We start from the raw sequence: 17,654 nt of genomic DNA, 5'->3' as shown, positions 1-17,654 counted from the left end.
GCCAAGATCTAGTTTTATTGTTTGGGGGCAGCTGGGAATAGATCCAGTCTGCTGGGGAAGATAGTGCATCGACCTTCTTGTCCCAACTGACCAGTTCCTCCTACACTCACAGGTAAACCAGGTCCCTCTGCAGCCATGTCAGCCAAGGCAATTTCCGAGCAGACCGGCAAAGAACTCCTTTACAAGTACATCTGTACCACCTCAGCCATCCAGAACCGGTTCAAGTATGCCCGGGTTACCCCTGACACAGACTGGGCACGTCTGCTGCAGGACCACCCCTGGCTGCTCAGCCAGGTGAGTTTTGCCTGCATCCTAGGCCCTTCTTTCCAGCCTAGGCTCCGAGGAGGAGAAAGCATTTGATTTGTTAGAGTTGTCCCAAGGAGTTACATGATTGCAGATTTGCCTGTGTGTCTGCAGCTGGCTGAGCAGGGTCTTGATTTTGCTCTGGGCCCTTCATATGGACTTGGAACCAGACAGACTGGTATCCTGTTTATGAACTTCTCTGTTTATGAACCATGTGGCCTGGGGCAAACCATTTCATTTCTCTTGAGTGAGGCTCCCCATCTGTCAAATAGGGATAACACTATGAGCTATAAGGATTAGCAAGAATATCCAGGAAGCATTTAGTGTGTTGTGTAGCAGTTGATAGATGCTCAGTTAAAAAAAAAAAAAAAAGTGTATACCTTACTTCCCCAAAGTGGAGCATCTCAGGACAATTAAGAAGTATGACCTTCCTGAGTTCAATTCCCAGCAACCACATGGTGGCTCACAACATTCTGTAACGAGATCTGATGCCCTGTTCTGGCCTGCAGTCATACATGCTGTATACATAATAAATAAATTAAAAAAAAAAAAAAGTGCAACCTTAGCTGGGCAGTGGTGGCGCAGGCCTTTAATCCCAGCACTTGGGAGGCAGAGGCAGGCGGATCTCTGAGTGGAAGCTCAGCCTGGTCTACAGAGCAAGTCTGGGACAGCCAGAGAGCTGTTACACAGAGAAACCCTGTCTCGAAAAAACAAAAAGCAAACCAACAAAAAAAGAAGTAGGACCTTGAGGCTAGAGAGATGGATGGCTCAGCGATTAAGATCCAGGGCTCTTCTTGTGGAGGACCTGGGTTTAGTTCCAAGCATCCACATGGCAGCTCAGAACTATCTGTAACTCCAGTTCCAGGTGATCTGATGTCCTCTTCTGCATACATGCAGGCAAAGCACTCATACACATAAAAATAAATAAAGAAGTGGGACCTCATACTTTGTGTCAGTGGCTGATGCCTGACCATGGAGAGGATCAGCCTGGACTACCGTAGCCACATTTGGCTGGCTTTGGGAAGCCCTTAGGCTTTTCTGGCAGGCCTAGACAAGGCCTTTTGCTGTTCTGTTTTCCCCTTCCTGAAGCAGTTGGGAAGGTAGTGGATTTCCCGGTCCTGGAGCTAGGGACTGATTGCTTGGCCTGTTGTGCTTAGGGTTTAAACATTGGGATGGGGTTGGTCAGATTGTTTGCAAAGGTCCTTTGTCACCCTAAGGATCTGTCCTGTGTTTAGAACATGCTGGTCCGTGTTCTAAATGTGGTTGAATGAAGCAGCTAGTACCTCACATGGAGAAAGCAGGAGATCACTCACTGAGCAGGTGCTCACTGAGCATCTACTCTGTGCCGGGCTCATCCTGGCTGTCTCCTGGTGGTCCAAAGACTTGCCTGGGTAGGTGAGGAAAAGCTCCAGAACAGGAACGTAGTCCTGATGGATGAGTACGATGGCGGCAGGGGCATGAAAAGCCATACAGCTTCACTGCCTATACTACCTCTTCCTTCCTCACTCTAAGATCCAACCCTCTTCATTCCAGAGCCTGGTAGTCAAGCCAGACCAGCTGATCAAACGTCGAGGAAAGCTTGGCCTAGTCGGGGTCAACCTCACTCTGGATGGAGTCAAATCCTGGCTAAAACCCCGACTGGGACACGAGGCCACGGTGAGTCTGGGTGGAGAGGGGATCAGGGTGGTGACGAAGGACACAGTAACCTCCAGCTCCACCCATCTGTGGCTCACAGCCCAGCCAGTCAGAGCAATGGAGAAGGATGGAGTCGTGGTGGTCATTCCCAGCTCCCTCATCAGGAAATCAAGCCATTGATACTGCCTCAGATAACATATTGTAACCCCAGAACAGTTAGGGAGCCAGCTACTGTGACCACCAGCGTGGAGGAAGGACTCAGGCTCATTCTGGGAACTGCTTGCTCTCCAGTTTCCAATAAAATTGTGGGAGTCTAGGATGACATGATTACAGAGAGGGAGCGTTAAAACGGGATGAAAAGGGGGGCTGCAGAGTTATTAGGCAGGGGCGATATGCTGGGTGGAGAACTGTGGATGAAGACAGTTATTAATGCTGAGGAGGAAGTTCACTTCTCCCAGCTCAGGGATTACTGTCAGCCATGAGGATGAGAGCTGGAATGAAATGTGGCTGAGGAAGCTTAGCCATGCCAGTGATACAACTGTCTTCTCCTCAGGCTCCAAGGGAGAGGCGTGGGGGGAGCGGTCTGAAGCTTGGCTTAGCCTGGGAAGGGTGTGTGTCTGAATCTGCTTGGCACAATATTCTGTAGACCGGTGTCCCTTGGGATAGGCACAGGTCAGGGATGAGGTGTCCTTTCTTTGGCTACCCCGGGGAGGTGGCATCAGAGACACCTTCCTCCATGCTGGGCTTCCTCACAGTAGCTCTCACTGTTGGTTACCTACTCTCTGGATCTTTGAAGTTGCTCATGGGTCCAGCGGTCCAGGGAGCTGACCTTTGAGTTTCCAGGCCCCTGTGGAGAGCGTGGGGGAGCTGGGTACTGAACAGTGTCCCCAGGGAGCACATCATGCTCCGTTCCTAGCAGGCTGATGAGAGGGAGATGTCATGGACATCTGAGCTGGCAGCAGTGTCGGACCTGGCTGGAGCGGCTCATTACCTCTGATGGATCACTGTCTGGTTCCTGACTCAGCAGTGACGCACAGGCGGGCAGGCGGGGGGTTCAGGGGATGAGGGCTGTCTCGCTTCTGCCGCCGCCAGGGACCCACTCAAGTTGATTAGCTCTGCAGGCCTGTTGTCTTCAGCCAGGAAACACAGGAGGGAAAGTTTTCCCTAATCAGCCCCTGGATCTCCTCTCTCCTGCCCCTCAGGCCTGGACTCATGTCCTTAGGCTGGGTCACTGTGTCTACCTCAGGGCAAAAAATTATGCCCTCACGACCATACCCAAGTTCCCATCTCTCTGCTCGACTGCCTGAGCCAGTGAGATGGATCAGTGGGTAAGGCTTGTCGCCAGGCCTGATTGATGACCTGTGTTTGATTCTTGGGATCCACATGGTAGAGGGAGATCTGAAATATCCACAGATCTCCACATGCTTGACATGGCATGCACACATCCCTGCCCCCCTCCCCAAATGTAAGTACAAGTGAAAATATAAAGGGGGAATCTCCTGAGAGCTTCTTACATTCATTCGTCTGTGACCCTATTGTCCTGACTTCTGGAGAAATCTCTTTGCCACATGTGGTGGTAGTGCTTGGGCCTTACCTTTGTGAAAAACACCATGCATCTAAGCTGCATCTCCTTCAATTTCTCCATAGGTCGGCAAAGCCAGAGGCTTCCTCAAGAACTTTCTGATCGAACCTTTCGTCCCCCACAGTCAGGTATGTGAGACAGGGCCAAGCTGTCTCTTCTCCCCCTCAGCTTTGTGACTGTCCTTCTGAAACGACGAAAGGAGAGTGAGGTGCCGAGGGGACAGCCAAGGGGACCAGGGTCTCCAGAGCTCCGGCAGAGGCCTGGAGGAAGTCATGAGTAAGGGATCCAGGATGAAGGAAAGGCTTAGTTTGCAGCAAAATGGAGCGAGAGCAGGTAACAGAGGGGACGTCCTAGTGTTGGGATGAGAAGGACCTGGAGGCAGAAGCTCTTCAAGATGTACCACTCTGACTTAGCACTTCGTGTCAGGGTTCAGACCCCACTGCTGGGGTGAGGCCTCCTGACCCTGCCATTGAGCGCCCTCACCACCTTCATGCTGTCTCTCCTCACAAGGCGGAGGAGTTCTATGTGTGCATCTATGCTACTCGGGAAGGAGACTACGTCCTGTTCCACCACGAAGGGGGTGTGGATGTGGGTGACGTGGACGCCAAAGCCCAGAAGCTGCTTGTGGGTGTGGATGAGAAGCTGAACACTGAGGACATTAAGAGACACCTGCTGGTCCATGCCCCTGAGGACAAGAAAGAGTTGAGTTCTGAGAGGGATGGTGTGGCCATGACGGGTGGGGGGTGGGGGGTGGGGGGGTGGTAAGAAGTCCAGTATGACACAGGAGACTAATGCCCCGAGCTCTGGGTACAGGAGAGAGAAAGTAGAGTGAGAGCCTCCCTGCTTGGGAGCAGGTGGTGGGTATGGCTATGTCCCGAGGAAGGGAGCCACGTGTGCGGGGAGGGTGCTGGCTTGGAATCAGTCTGCAGTATGCCAGCCTCGTCCCTCACCTCCTTGCCCCTGTCTGTCTGGCGCCTCCTCCAGCTCTGAGCCTGACAGCTTCTTTCCGCCTCAGTGTTTGACGAGTGACATGCAAGGGAGCAGGGCTGGCAGAGGCCAGCGGAGGCCGAAGGGTCAGCAGTGGAGAAGTGGGGCTGGGCTGTCAGTGACAGTGAGGTTGCTGTAGGGAAGCGGGTGGGAATGGAGTCCTGCACTGGTGGACTAACTGGTCCTCTCTTTCCCTCTCCCTTCTAGAATCCTGGCCAGCTTCATCTCTGGCCTGTTCAATTTCTACGAGGATCTGTACTTTACCTACCTTGAGATCAACCCTCTTGGTAAAAAGCTTTGTTTGCTGGGGTGGAATGGTGATGGGCCCCCAGGTCTACAGTAACCCTGGCTTTGGCACTCAGAGACCCTGGGCTCTCGTACCACAGTACAAAGCTTCTGTGGGTATCCAGGGCGTCCCCATAAGGAGTGGCCTCCAGTGCCACCTCCTGTTTCTGAGCACCCAGACTGTAATTTATTTGTCTTAACCAACTCCAACTTCTTTCTTTGGCCTTAATTTGGCCTGCTCCGGGGAAGTCCTGGCTTTGGTCTGTCTGTTAGGTTGTTGTTCCTACCTGCAGGTTAGGCTTCCCAGGCTCTGGCCTGATCCTCCCCATATGGAGGATCTCACTATCCCTCCCTCTCAGGGAGTTGGTCAATCATTTACTACCCCTGACACCAAGAGGAGCTGGCTACAGGCTCTCCAGCTGTGAAGGAGGCAGATAGCCTGGCAGACTCTGGCTGGGCCTCTCGGGGCAGAGTCCAAGAAGAGGCAAATGACCAGATTCCAGCTGAGGATGCAGCCCCTCTAGCGGGCCAGATGGCCGTGTGCTAACTTAATTAGCTAAATGGCCTGAGAAGAAATATGGATGCTTAGTGAGGCATTGCAGCTGAATATGCTGGCCTGGGGCCCAGAGCACTCCGGGGTACTTTGCACCAAACACTGAGACATCCCTAGCTGGACCACAGCAACCCCAGATATATACCCCTAGGGCTTCTGACAGTGGTGCCTGAAGTGTGTGGGGGTGTGGGAGCAGCGGTGGTACATCAGTTTGAACTTAAGACCTAGACCAACAGAGTTTTTTGTTGTTGTTTTGAATGGTGGGTCTTTTGTTGTTGTTTTGATGTAGGGTCTAGTCTAGTCCACACTAGCTTCAAACTCTCTATATAGCTGAGGGTGACCTTGAATGTTTCTCCTGTGCTCTCATACCTTCTTCGACAGTTTTTATTATTTATTTAAATTTATTTTAAACATTAAAAAATTTTATTTGTGTATATGTATGTGTGTCTTTGCCATGTGTGCCTTTGGTGACCAGAGAGAGAGTGTCTGATGGCTGAAGTTACGAGCACTTGTGAGCTGCCCCACCTGGATTCTTGGACTTGAACTCATGCCCTCTAGAAGAGCAGCAAGCTCTCTTAACTGACGGCCCACTGATCCTTCTCACCAACCCTTTATTTCTTAATATATTATTTGGTGTAAGGGATTGAACCTAGGGCCTCTCTCATGTTCTGCCAACTCTAGAAAACAGGTTTCGTTTGTTTTGTTTTGCTTAATGGCAGGGCTATAGGTAGGCCAGTGCTTCAATACTTGGAGCAGGGAGAATGGCATTTTAGGAAGATGTCAAAAACTTGCTATGGCAGCTAACAGGTCTCCTTTGACCTGTTACCTGAAGGTCAGTGAATCAGGAATATTCATGTTCTGAGAGTCTTCACAAGGACCATTCCGATGTAAGGTTATTAGGCACGTGTGAGAGCGTGTGGGCTGCACCTGGTGAAGTCTGAAGGGATGGTTCAAGAGGCTGATGGTTGCCTCACCTTAAAGTTGGTGTGTGACTACTTTGACTTTTCTCCTAGTGGTGACCAAAGATGGTGTCTACATCCTTGACTTGGCAGCCAAGGTGGATGCCACGGCTGACTACATCTGCAAAGTGAAATGGGGTGATATAGAGTTCCCTCCCCCATTTGGCCGCGAGGCATATCCAGAGGTAAGGCCGGTCTGGGGAGGAGATGGAGGGTGATGGGCCTAGGAGACAGCATGACTAATCCTAGACAATCATTTGGTCCCCGTCTTGGCTTTGTATTTGGCAGGAAAAGAAAAATAGAGAACCATTTAATTTTCTTAAAATCCCAGTGAGGTTGGGGGTCGGAATGGGACTCAGCCAAGCCTCTGAATCCTGGCCAGAAATCCTTTTAGACATCACTCTCAATCAGCCTCTCGGGCTCTCCTCTTGATTTGTTGCTTCTTGATCATTCCAAGTGGCTCTCCCAACCCCGACGGGAAGGTTCTTCTCTTGGCCACTGGCTGAGAATTTTAATTGCTGCTCCCCACCCCATCCTTTGAGTAGTCCTCCCAGCAGGATCAGGCCTTCTGTGAAGTCACCCAGCCAGGCTGGAGAGAGGAAGAGGGAGGGCTGGGGAGTGGACGAGGATGTGGGATGAGCTAAGGGTAGGAGCTGGTGTGGAGAGTGAGAAGCAGCAGGACATGGTGGGGCCTGGACTTGAAGTCAGGGGATGGAACTGAGAATTTTATTTCCCAGATGGAGATGGTTTTAGTTCAATTTTAAAGATATTGTCAGATACTGTCAATGAAGATTCTGTCCCAGGCCCGGGGCCTTGCAGTTCCCCATTCCCCGCCCCACTCTAGTGATTGACAACCCTTCAATGTGTCTTCAGATAGCAGAGCTGTGGTCTTTGGATTTGGGAGCTGTGAAAGGGGTACTCAAAAGGCCACCTGTGGTTGTCTGTCCCCCAGGAGGCCTACATTGCAGACCTGGATGCCAAAAGCGGGGCAAGCTTGAAGCTGACCTTGCTGAACCCCAAGGGGCGGATCTGGACCATGGTTGCTGGGGGTGGCGCCTCGGTCGTGTACAGGTGACAAGGAGGGGTGCCCGCCAGGTCCACCCACCCAGTGCCCATCCGTGGATTGCCTGGAGCCCCTAGTTTTTCACCGGCCGGTGGTCCGTGAGCTCCCTGAGCAGATGGAAGCAGTGTCACCCTTGGGAATTTCAAGCGGCTCTGGGCCGCCCGCCCTGCACACGGTGTCTTCTGCAACCTTATTTAATTGAGAATGATTTCATTTTATGGTTTTAGTTCTTGTAATTGATGATGTGTGCCTCATAGAAAAGTAACAACAACAAAAAGGTGCACTGGAAAATAAAAGCTGCTCACTCCTTCCTCACAGGGTCACCCCTGAGAACACCTCACTCTGCTCTCCTTGGGCGTTTCAGTGTCTAGATAAACATTTGCACTTTGTCGCTTTATAGAAATATTGGGACCACGTTTTACTCCCTTTCGAACAACTGGCAGTTTTTTCTTGGGAACGGCAAATGTATGATCTGCCACAGCCCTCCTGCTGCTCTGGCCAGAGCTGTTTGCTCCTTGAGGACTCTTGCAAAGTGCTAGTTCTTGTATCTTTGGGCCATGTCAGGCAGCTGCTTATTATTGTTCATTTTATTCATGCTGTCTGCCCAAAACCCTGGTGCCCTGAGGTTGGCAAAGTGCTCTGCCTGGGAGAGTCTCATGGCACATTGACCTTCAAGGGAGGCTTGCATGGGGGTTGAAGGTTATAAGTCGGGGAGGCCAGTTCTGCAGGCTGACTTCCATAATTGTGGGAATGATGGACAGCTCTGTACAGGTTTGACTCTTCTGCCCTGAGCAAGCGCTGAGTTCTGTGTCTCTCTGGCAGTGATACCATCTGTGATCTTGGAGGTGTCAATGAGCTGGCGAATTACGGGGAGTACTCTGGTGCTCCCAGTGAACAACAGACCTATGATTATGCCAAGACCATCCTCTCACTTATGACTCGAGAGAAGCACCCAGATGGTGAGGCACCTGCATGAGTGCATGGGGGTGTACACACACCTTCTGGGGTGGCACAGTGTGTGGAACAGATTTGTGCTAGGAATCACTAAGGCCATCGTCCTGTCCTTTGCAACTGGGGACTAGGCATTTAATTTCGGGGGTCTCTGTTTTTCGTACTTCTGGTTGACACTGGCAACATCAGTCAGAGGTGCTCATGTTAGGCGAGGAGAGCATGTGAAATTCACCGGAGGAGGAAAGGCTGCAGCTTAGTGATGTCTTCCAGCTTCCCAGGCTTTGTGACTCCCAGTGTCCCTATCCCACCTTCCCAGTTTAGGGCTCTATATACCAGTTCCCCTTGAGAGACAGAGGGGAAAAACGTGAGATTCCCACCAGAGAGAGCAACACCAAGCTGGACTTCTGGGTAGCAGCTGGAAGTAAGATAGAGACTGCGGGTTTGCGCACTGGGTAACGGGGTAGTGGAAAGCTGAGCTGATGAAGCTGAGTGGGTGTCTGGGGAGGCGGTCCTGCTCGCTCCCTGCACTCCTTCCGCTTAGGGCATCTTTGCCCAGAGGACCAGAATGTCCTCTGTTGAATTAATTCATAGGGCCAAGCTCAAGTCTTTTCTCTCTCTAACTTTGACTTCGTTTTTACTCCCAACCTAGGCAAGATCCTCATCATTGGAGGCAGCATCGCAAACTTCACCAATGTGGCTGCTACCTTCAAGGTAACTAGCTGTGAGCAGTGGTAACTGCAGTTTCTGGGGGAAATGGGCTTGGGAATAGCAAAATTTGACCCTGAGGCAAGTTCCTGTGCGTTGCCTTAGTCTGGTTAAGGGCTTGTGACTTGGGGTCTGTCTGTGTCTTGAACCCTGTCTAGACAGGAGATCCGAAGCTGTGCGTCTCGGCAGTTAGCACTTGCTGTAGCAGAGGAGCCAGTTAAAGCCTTGCTCTCTCCTCTCAGAACCAGTTCTCCGAGGCTGGGTGTGATTGTCCTCATTCTCAGCACTGATTCGCTGGGTTCTCTGCAGGTGTGGGTCTCAGTCACCAGTCCGTGCTCCAAAATGTCGAGATGAGGCCAGCTTCTGATGACCTCATCCAGCCAGAGTCCTCTGGGTCTGTGTCCCTGTACATGGCCATGAGTCAGGACCTTGGGAACATGCTTTTTAAAAAAACATGACTCCAGTCCAGAAAGATGACAGAGCTAATATATCTCAGATGTCATCCTTTCAGGCTAGCCTCTTTAGAGGGCTGTTCATTATTTCATGTCATGGTGCTCACTGCGGCTTTTCAGAAACATGTCACATGTGGTCATCCCATCTATGTATTGAGAATAATAGTGTGCACCTTGAAAGTCTGAACTCAGGGGCTGGAGAGATGGCTCAGTGGTTAAGAGCACTGACTGCTCTTCCAGAGGACCAGGGTTCAATTCCCAGCACCCACATGGCAGCTCACAACTGTCTGTAACTCCAGTTCCAGGGAACCCAACACTCTCACACAGACATATGTAGGCAAAACACTAATGCACATAAAATGAAAATAAATAAATTAAAAAAAAAAAAAAGAAAGTCTGAGCTCTAGAGAAGTGAAGGACCATGGCTCATCAGGTCTGCCTTCAACAGGGTCGCCTGATTCGTTGAAGCAGGTTTATATCTGCAGCTTTAACTTGGGAGTGTCCTGCAGTGCAGATAGTATCCTTGTCGAGGGGATGGTTAGGCATCCAACGGGAATTGTGGAACATCCTGTGACATGCTTTTGGTGGTAGAAGCTAGACTTCAAGTCAGCATTCTGTTTGGAGAAATACAGCCTCATTTTCCAGACTGGTTGGATGTCATTGTAAGAGCTGTTCCCTAAATCACTTAGGTGACTTTTGACATTAAGGAAGACCATGTCTTCCTAACTGAGAAGCCTTGCATAGGCCCTCAACATAGACCCCGCCTCCCACCCCGGTTGCAGTACGGGGTAAGAATGACTGCAGCCAGAACAGGAGAGACCTGGAAGCACTGTTGTTGGTAGTTGAGTGTGCCAGTCTTGAAGGGTATAGCTCTTGGCTACTCTGTGGCCATTTCTCAACACGAGTGGCCCCACATTGGGCCTGCAGTTTTGCAGTTCACTCAGCTTGTGTGTATAAGCCTCTGTAGTCCTTGACCACTAGGGCCTGCTCTGCTGTGTGAGAAGTGGCCCTTTTCATGTACACCTGTACATTTGTTTATCCTGGTTATAAATTGATTTGTGGCTGCTGTGTTTTAATCATCTGTCTCTGTTGTCCTTTTGGCTTTCTTTAGGGCATTGTGAGAGCAATTCGAGATTACCAGGGTCCCCTGAAGGAGCATGAGGTCACAATCTTTGTCCGAAGAGGTGGCCCCAACTATCAAGAGGGATTACGAGTGATGGGAGAAGTTGGTAAGATGGGGAATCCGGTTTCCTCCTTTGTTCAAGACAGAGTTTTGCTGTGTAGCCCAAGCTGTTGTGGAACTTGCTCTGTAGCCCAGGCTGGCCTCAAACTCACAGAGATCTGCCTTCATCTCTCTCCTGAGTGCTGGAATTAAAGCTATTCATCATGTTCATCACCAGTTACACCATCACCCCCTCCCCACCCCCCCCCCCACCCCCCGCACCACCTCCACTGTTTTGTTTTGTTTTGTTTTGTTTTGTTTTGTTTTGTTTTGTTTTGTTTTGTTTTGTTTTGTTTTGTTTTGTTTTGTTTTGTTTTGAGACAGGGTTTCTCTGTGTAGCTTTGTGCCTTTCCTGGAACTCACTTGGTAGCCCAGGCTGGCCTCGAACTCACAGAGATCCGCCTGGCTCTGCCTCCCGAGTGCTGTTGTTTTGTTTTTTAAAGATTATTTTATATGTATGAGTGTTTTGCCTGCATGTATATATGTATACTGTATGTAGTGCCTGGTCCCCACAGATACCAAAAAAGCATAGGATCCTCAGCAACTGCGTTAAAGATGGTGTGAGCCACCCTGTGGGTGCTGGGAATTGAACCCGGGTCCTCTGTAAGGGCAACAAGTGCTCTTAACTGCTGAGCCATCTCTCCAGCATTTAGCATCCTCTCCCTTCTGTCTGGAAAGTCCGTGGTTTGTCTCCTTGACTGTCCTGGAAAAGGCTCTTGGAAGTCTTCCCTCCTCTGCCACGCCCTGGTGGAGGTCTGCAAATCGAGAATGACTGGGCTGTACAGCTATCAAATGCAGAATGTCTGCTGTGTGTCTAGTAGTGTGCTGGACACTAGAGCTCTCTTGACTGTAATGTCAGGTCATGCTAAATGCCATGAAGTAATTAAAGGGGACAGTTGACTAGAAAGGAGACATTGTAGTAAAGACCCAGAGCAGGGGAGTGCAGCTTAGGGATGATCTCTGCAGAGGAAAGGACATCCTCCAAGGCTCTACGATGGAGAGAGACAGAGACACATGGACAGAGGGAGGGTGTGTGTGTGTGTGTGTGATGAGACCAGAGGGAGGGAGGGATGTAGACTGGGGTCAAGAGGGAGGAGATGGGGCTTGACTGCACAGGTCTTGTACAGACATGGCTGTGACCCTGACTTGGGAGTCCATACTGCATTTGAGCAGAGGAGCAGCATGGTTTGGCTTAGGTGTGACAGAGTGATTGGCTCCTGGGTAAAGAGAAGGTAGACAGTGGCCAGAGCAGAAGCAGGCCAGCTAGGAGATTGTGGAAGCATTTTAGAAAAGCAGTTCTCTTCATGTGAAGTTCCAGAAAGTGACAAATAGAAGACATATTCTCTCTCTCTCTCTCTCTCTCTCTCTCTCTCTCTCTTTTTTTTTTGGTTTCTCAAGACAGGGTTTCTCTGTGTAGTTTTGGTGCCTGTCCTGAATCTCTCTCTGTAGACCAGGTTGGCCTGGAACTCACAGAGATCTGCCTGCCTCTGCCTCCCAAGTGCTGGGATTAAAGGCGTGTAACACCACCACCCGGCTAGAAGACATTCTTGTCAATGGGCTTGATGTCTAATTGGAAAAGGCCAGACCTTTCCATCTTGCATTTTCCAAAATTCAGTATCCATGGCAAACTCCCAACTCCCACCAATCACCTAAAGTGGTACCAAGTGCTTGTTTCCATCTGTTCATCTAAAGTGAAGAAAATGCCTGGTATGGTGGCGCACACCTTTAATCCCAGAACTCAGGAGGCAGAGGTAGGCAAATCTCTGAGTTGAGGCCAGCCTGGTCTACATACAAGTTCCAGGCCAGCAGAGCCACATAGTAAGACTATTTCAAAGAACAAAATGTGAAGGAGATTTGGGAGGCAGGTCGTGTGTTGGGGGGTGTGCCCCCAAGGCTAGGGAGGTTAGCAGCTGGCACTTGTGTTGAGCTGAGCTCAGTGATGGGGAGCAGCAGGTGAGGGTGCCAGCTCTGTGTAGGAAAAGCAAGGCCAGTGCCTCCGGGGAGCCAGCTAAGGGTATTTAGAAACAGAGACCAGACCAGCAAGGCAGGCATGGTGGCAGGCACAGCGGAAGAGTGGAGGAGTGTGGAGAGCCAGGACCTAGGTGATCAGAGGTGCGTGCTCATCCACTTCAGACACCTGGCTGCCAGTGGCGCTGCTGCTTCCTCTCCTTGTCAACAGGTGATCTTTCCAAAGACTGGTTTGGTGGTGAAATTTTGGACAGCTGATTTGTCTGGATAGTCCGTCTTGCCCTCACAGTGCCAGGCATTGAGCAAGACTGTCAAGGGGCCTCTGTAGAGTCCTGTGGACTAGGTACTTACTCCAGATCTTGAATCATGAGCCTTTTCCTTCTCTCACAGGGAAGACCACTGGAATCCCCATCCACGTCTTTGGCACAGAAACTCACATGACAGCCATTGTGGGCATGGCCCTGGGCCACCGGCCCATCCCCAACCAGCCACCCACAGCAGCTCACACTGCCAACTTCCTCCTTAATGCCAGCGGGAGCACGTCGGTAGGTGCTAGCTCTCCTCCCACCTTAAAGGAAGGGGCCACCTTGCCTCCATCCCACACTGCTCTACACAGGACACACTGTTCCTCTTCTAGCATTTAGGGGGCTAGGAGGACACTGGGGATGTTGGTATATGGTGAATGCTCCAGTCAAGGTAAAGTAATGGAAAGACTAAAGGGTTTTAAATCAAACCTGAGTTCAAATCCTCACTGTCCTTGAAGAGAGCGGCACTTGAACAGGTGCCTTAGCCTCTTAGGGCCTCTGTTGGCTCATCTGTAACATGGAACAAAGTCAATTCCCATGTTGACACTGTTAGAATAGTACTTTCCAAGTGCAGTTTATGAAGAGCGCCATCGAGCCAGGTTTAGTGCACAGCTGTACTGGGGCAGGAGAATTGCTGTGGGTTCCATGCCAGCCTGGTCTATACATAGTGAGACCGTCTTAAAACAAGTGCTGTATGTAATTCTTGTTACTTCACTTCTTTGGGATCAGTGGCTCTTGTCCTCAGCCACTACCTATGACACTTAACCTCTGTTTTCTCCTTGCATTACTCAAGACTCCAGCACCCAGCCGGACAGCATCTTTTTCTGAATCCCGAGCTGATGAAGTGGCGCCTGCAAAGAAAGCCAAACCAGCCATGCCCCAAGGTAACTCCCAGATGGTCAGCACAGTGCACCAAGAGGCCTGTGGTGTCCTCCCTGTCTCTCCCTGTTGGGGGCCTGCCTGGAAGAGGCAGCAGGGAAGCAGTCTGCCCTGGGCTGTGGGAGTGGGGCCTCAGCAGGAGATGGCAGTGGATCGTGTGAGGATGAAGTGACTTGAGACTTCCCTGTGGGTTCTGGAGCTGAGGATCCACATTGCCTGGATCATCTCCCTCCCTCTCATCCACCCCTCTTTCTGGGGCTGTGAACTGAACTGGGGGCTGTGGAGAAGACAGGAGGATCTCAGCAGAACCAGGAGGAGGGATGCTCTCCCAGACTCTAAATGGAAGGCCGTCATCTGTCTTCCCGCACCAGCTAGGGCTCTCAGTACACTTCTCTCTGTGCGCCTGTCTGCTAGCCCTTGCACACATCCCCTAGTTCATCTCCATCCCGGGGACCAGCTGACCTGCCAGCGCTCACACTAGCAGTAGATGAGTGACACTGGCTTCTCCTGGCTGATGGAGCCTTGCAGCCTCTTTGTCATATAGTCAGGCTGGACTAAGACATCTTAGAAATAATGACAGTAGTTCTGGGGCTCCAAGATAGGAAGTCACTGCTCTGCATCTTCAAGGTGTCAGCTTTGTCCATAGTGGAGAGTGGTGGGTCCAGCTGGTTTAATCACTCTACTGTGCTGCATGGGGATAGAGGCATTGGCCTTAATAAGAGGGTGTGACCTGGCCAGCCTGGAGGCCCAGATGGAAGTGTGTCACCCAGAGGGCCTGGAGGAGGCTTCAGTGTTCAGGGCACTTGCCGAGCCTTCCTCTTTGTCTTGCTTGTTTCTGTTCTGCCCACTGGTGCTTTTGCCTCTCTTGTTGGTCCTGTTCCTGCTGTTCCTGTGAAATAGCAGTGACAGCACCAGAAGGCCTGTCTGTGGCCCTGTCTGTTTCTGCGCTCTCCCACCAAAGCCTCCCACCAGCGGTTCACTCAGTGTCCTTGGTCATTTTCTTTAACAGATTCAGTCCCAAGTCCAAGATCCCTGCAAGGTAGGATGCCCCGCCCGCCCCGCCCCGCCCCAGCTCTGCGTGTGGCTTTGTTAGTGGGTTCCAGTTTCTCTGTGTGCTTTGTTTCTTCCTTCCCTGGTGGGTTGCAGTGTTGTGCAGTATATTTTCTGTCCCCACCTTGGTGTGGCCTGCCCCCAAGTCCTAGTCTTTGCTCTTTGTCCCTTCCCTGTCCTACTTAGTACTTACTTGCCCAGCACACACTCTCTTCACTGTGTGGCTGTCTCTGGCTCCTTACCTTGGAGGGAGGTGGAGACACAGAAGGAGCAAGAGCCAGCCCACAGCTCCAGAGACTCAGGGGAGCCAGGAGGGAGGCTCCTGGGAAGGAGCAACATCCAGTTGAAAGGGGAGCGGCAGAGAGCAGTTGATGCCTCTGACTGCTGGCTGCTGTAGGGAACCACAGCTCAACCCTGATTCTCATCTGCATCTCATCTTTGCCTCGCTTTCCTGCCTCAACTTCAGTACTGACCACTGCATCTCACAGCTCCCAATTCCAGACCAGTGTAGATTTCTCCCAGGTTTTGGTAGAAGAGCAAAGATGTAAAGAGGGAAACCAGGAAGGTCAGGTGGTATCTGTCTCTAAAACAGGTCATTATGAGGACCTGAAGGGGTCTGGGCTTTGGTGTCTGAGGTCACAGTTTACAGTGGATGTTCTCAGTGCACACACTTACTCACGCTCACACATCTGCCCATTGAGAAGCAAGTAGATTACTCAGTACCAGCATCAGGACTTCCTTGTGACTTTTTTCCAATACTTGGAATCAAACTCAGAGCCTCCTTGCATGCTGAGCTCCATCAAGCCCCTCCATGTGACTGACATTCACGGCTGTAAGCGCAAGAGCATTGATGACTTTGATCCCTAGGGTAGGTAGCAATATCTGAACAATGACAATGGTTGCACCCCTCTACCTATCAGCTTTTTTTTTTTTTTAGTTAAAAAAAAAATTTTTTTTTAAAATTTTAACGTGTGTGTGTGTGTGTGTGTGTGTGTGTGTGTGTGTGTGTGTGTGTGTTGGGGTATGGAGTTGTTCATGTGAGTGCAGGTACCCTCAGAGACCCAAAGAGGGTGTTGGATCTCTGGGAGCTGGAGTTACAGACAGTTGTAACTGTTGTAAGCCATCTGACATGGGTGCTGGGAACCAAAGTCCGGTCCCGTGCAAGGGCAGTCAGCTCTTTAACTATTGATCCATCTCCTCAGCCCTTAATTCTTTCATATCGTCTCCAGTGAGATCCATTGTTACCTCGAAGGCAAGACCAGTGTGCCGAAAGAACAGGGACAGACTCAGTCTCAGGGGAGCTCTCCTCCCCTAGGGGAAGTGGGCTGGGGGGGGGGGCACTTTCTCTGGTCACTTAGAAGTGGAAATAGGTCAAGGAGGAGACCAGGTCATGTAGAGTGCTCGCCGTGCCCGGGGGGCCATTACGGTTCTCTGGGGCCTCCCGCTACTGATGCCAATGGCCCCTTTGGCTTTGGTTTTTCTGTGCTTGAGGAGGTAAGCACTTGAGCCCTGCCCTTTAAAGCAGGAGTGGGTAGGCTTGTAGGGATTGGGGAGCTTTGTCTTTCTCTCTGAAGACAGATTTATGTGTAGCATGGCACTTGGGCTCCGTGTAGGCTCCCCTGGGGATGGCGGAGCCTCACTGCTTTATGGCCTTCTTTATCACACAGTTGACTATTTCTCGAGTCAGGTAATCCTGGCTCTCCTAGATTACCAAGGACCGCTATCATTGTGGATATCTGCTTCATTTTCCTAGGACTAGAAAGTGTGAGGCTGGATTAGGTGGCTGCCCTCACTCTAAGGTTCCATGTCGTATAGGAACCCTGGTTCAGGTTGACAGTAAATCCCAGGTATTCACAAATCAAGATCCTTCTGACTGTGAGGCTTACTGCTGGCCTGCACGGTGATTTCATCAGCCTTTGATCTTGGTTAGCCAAGCTTGCTGTAGGACAGTACGCTAATACCAGAAGCCTCTGGGTGAGAGGCATTGCTCCCCCCGGGGTAGCACAGAATGTCCCTCAAGGGCTGCTTTCCTCCACTAGGACTTTGTGGGAGTCGAAGGGGAAGGGAGGCAAGAACCCTTTCCTTTCCCTTCAGGCTAATGAGTGCATTTCTGTAGACCCTTGGTGTTGACATCTCCCCTTCCCTCTTTTTGAGACAGGCTTTCTCTGTAGCCCACCACCTGCCTCTGTCTCCCAAGTCCTGGGTTAAAAGTGGGAGTCCATGCCCAGCTGCCCTCTTCTTTTTTTTTTTTTTTTTTTTTTTTTTCGAGACAGGGTTTCTCTGTGTAGCTTTGCGCCTTTCCTGGAGCTCACTTGGTAGCCCAGGCTGGCCTCGAACTCACAGAGATCCTCCTGGCTCTGCCTCCCGAGTGCTGGGATTAAAGGCGTGCGCCACCACCGCCCGGCGCCCTCTTCTTTTTTTAAAGATTTATTTATTTATTATGTATACAGTGTTCTGCCTGCATATATGCCTGCAGGCCAGAAGAGGGCACCAGATCTCATTACAGATGGTTGTGAGCCACCATGTGGTTGCTGGGAATTGAACTCAGGACCTCTGGAAGAACAGCCAGTGCTCTTAACCACTGAGCCATCTCTCCAGCCTCCAGCTGCCCTCTGCTTGAAAGTCTTTCCTGCCATTAGAAAGTCTGTCTCAAGAAGATAAGTCTGTCCAGGCCTTAGCCCCGGCTGCCCCAAGTCTCTTAGCTGGACACCCCCCACCCCCCACCCCCACCCCCGACCCATTGACCTAGAATTTG

The 17,654-nt window shown here is 51.0% G+C and overlaps 1 protein-coding gene across 2 annotated transcripts in view; it reads left to right on the top strand.

The window, feature by feature from the left end:
• Positions 1 to 17,654, top strand: part of Acly (ATP citrate lyase) — a 48,543-nt gene that overhangs the window by 4,324 nt on the left and 26,565 nt on the right. Inside the window, exons 2-14 of one of the 2 annotated variants that reach the window (XM_006992885.3) lie at positions 113 to 294; positions 1,837 to 1,959; positions 3,586 to 3,648; positions 4,031 to 4,221; positions 4,715 to 4,794; positions 6,359 to 6,489; positions 7,257 to 7,375; positions 8,190 to 8,326; positions 8,968 to 9,029; positions 10,587 to 10,704; positions 13,056 to 13,210; positions 13,764 to 13,854; positions 14,859 to 14,888. In XM_006992885.3, coding sequence (XP_006992947.1) covers positions 136 to 294; positions 1,837 to 1,959; positions 3,586 to 3,648; positions 4,031 to 4,221; positions 4,715 to 4,794; positions 6,359 to 6,489; positions 7,257 to 7,375; positions 8,190 to 8,326; positions 8,968 to 9,029; positions 10,587 to 10,704; positions 13,056 to 13,210; positions 13,764 to 13,854; positions 14,859 to 14,888 — 1,459 coding nt within the window. In that variant the 5' untranslated portion in view covers positions 113 to 135. The remainder of the gene's footprint in view (positions 1 to 112; positions 295 to 1,836; positions 1,960 to 3,585; positions 3,649 to 4,030; positions 4,222 to 4,714; positions 4,795 to 6,358; positions 6,490 to 7,256; positions 7,376 to 8,189; positions 8,327 to 8,967; positions 9,030 to 10,586; positions 10,705 to 13,055; positions 13,211 to 13,763; positions 13,855 to 14,858; positions 14,889 to 17,654) is intronic. The other variant, XM_006992886.4, reaches the window with a different exon arrangement.

This window comes from Peromyscus maniculatus, chromosome 8, assembly GCF_049852395.1.
Source record: "Peromyscus maniculatus bairdii isolate BWxNUB_F1_BW_parent chromosome 8, HU_Pman_BW_mat_3.1, whole genome shotgun sequence".
Taxonomy (NCBI): domain Eukaryota; kingdom Metazoa; phylum Chordata; class Mammalia; order Rodentia; family Cricetidae; genus Peromyscus; species Peromyscus maniculatus.
The sequence above is the reverse complement of the archived record's forward strand: the minus strand, read 5'-3'. Positions and strand labels throughout refer to the sequence as shown.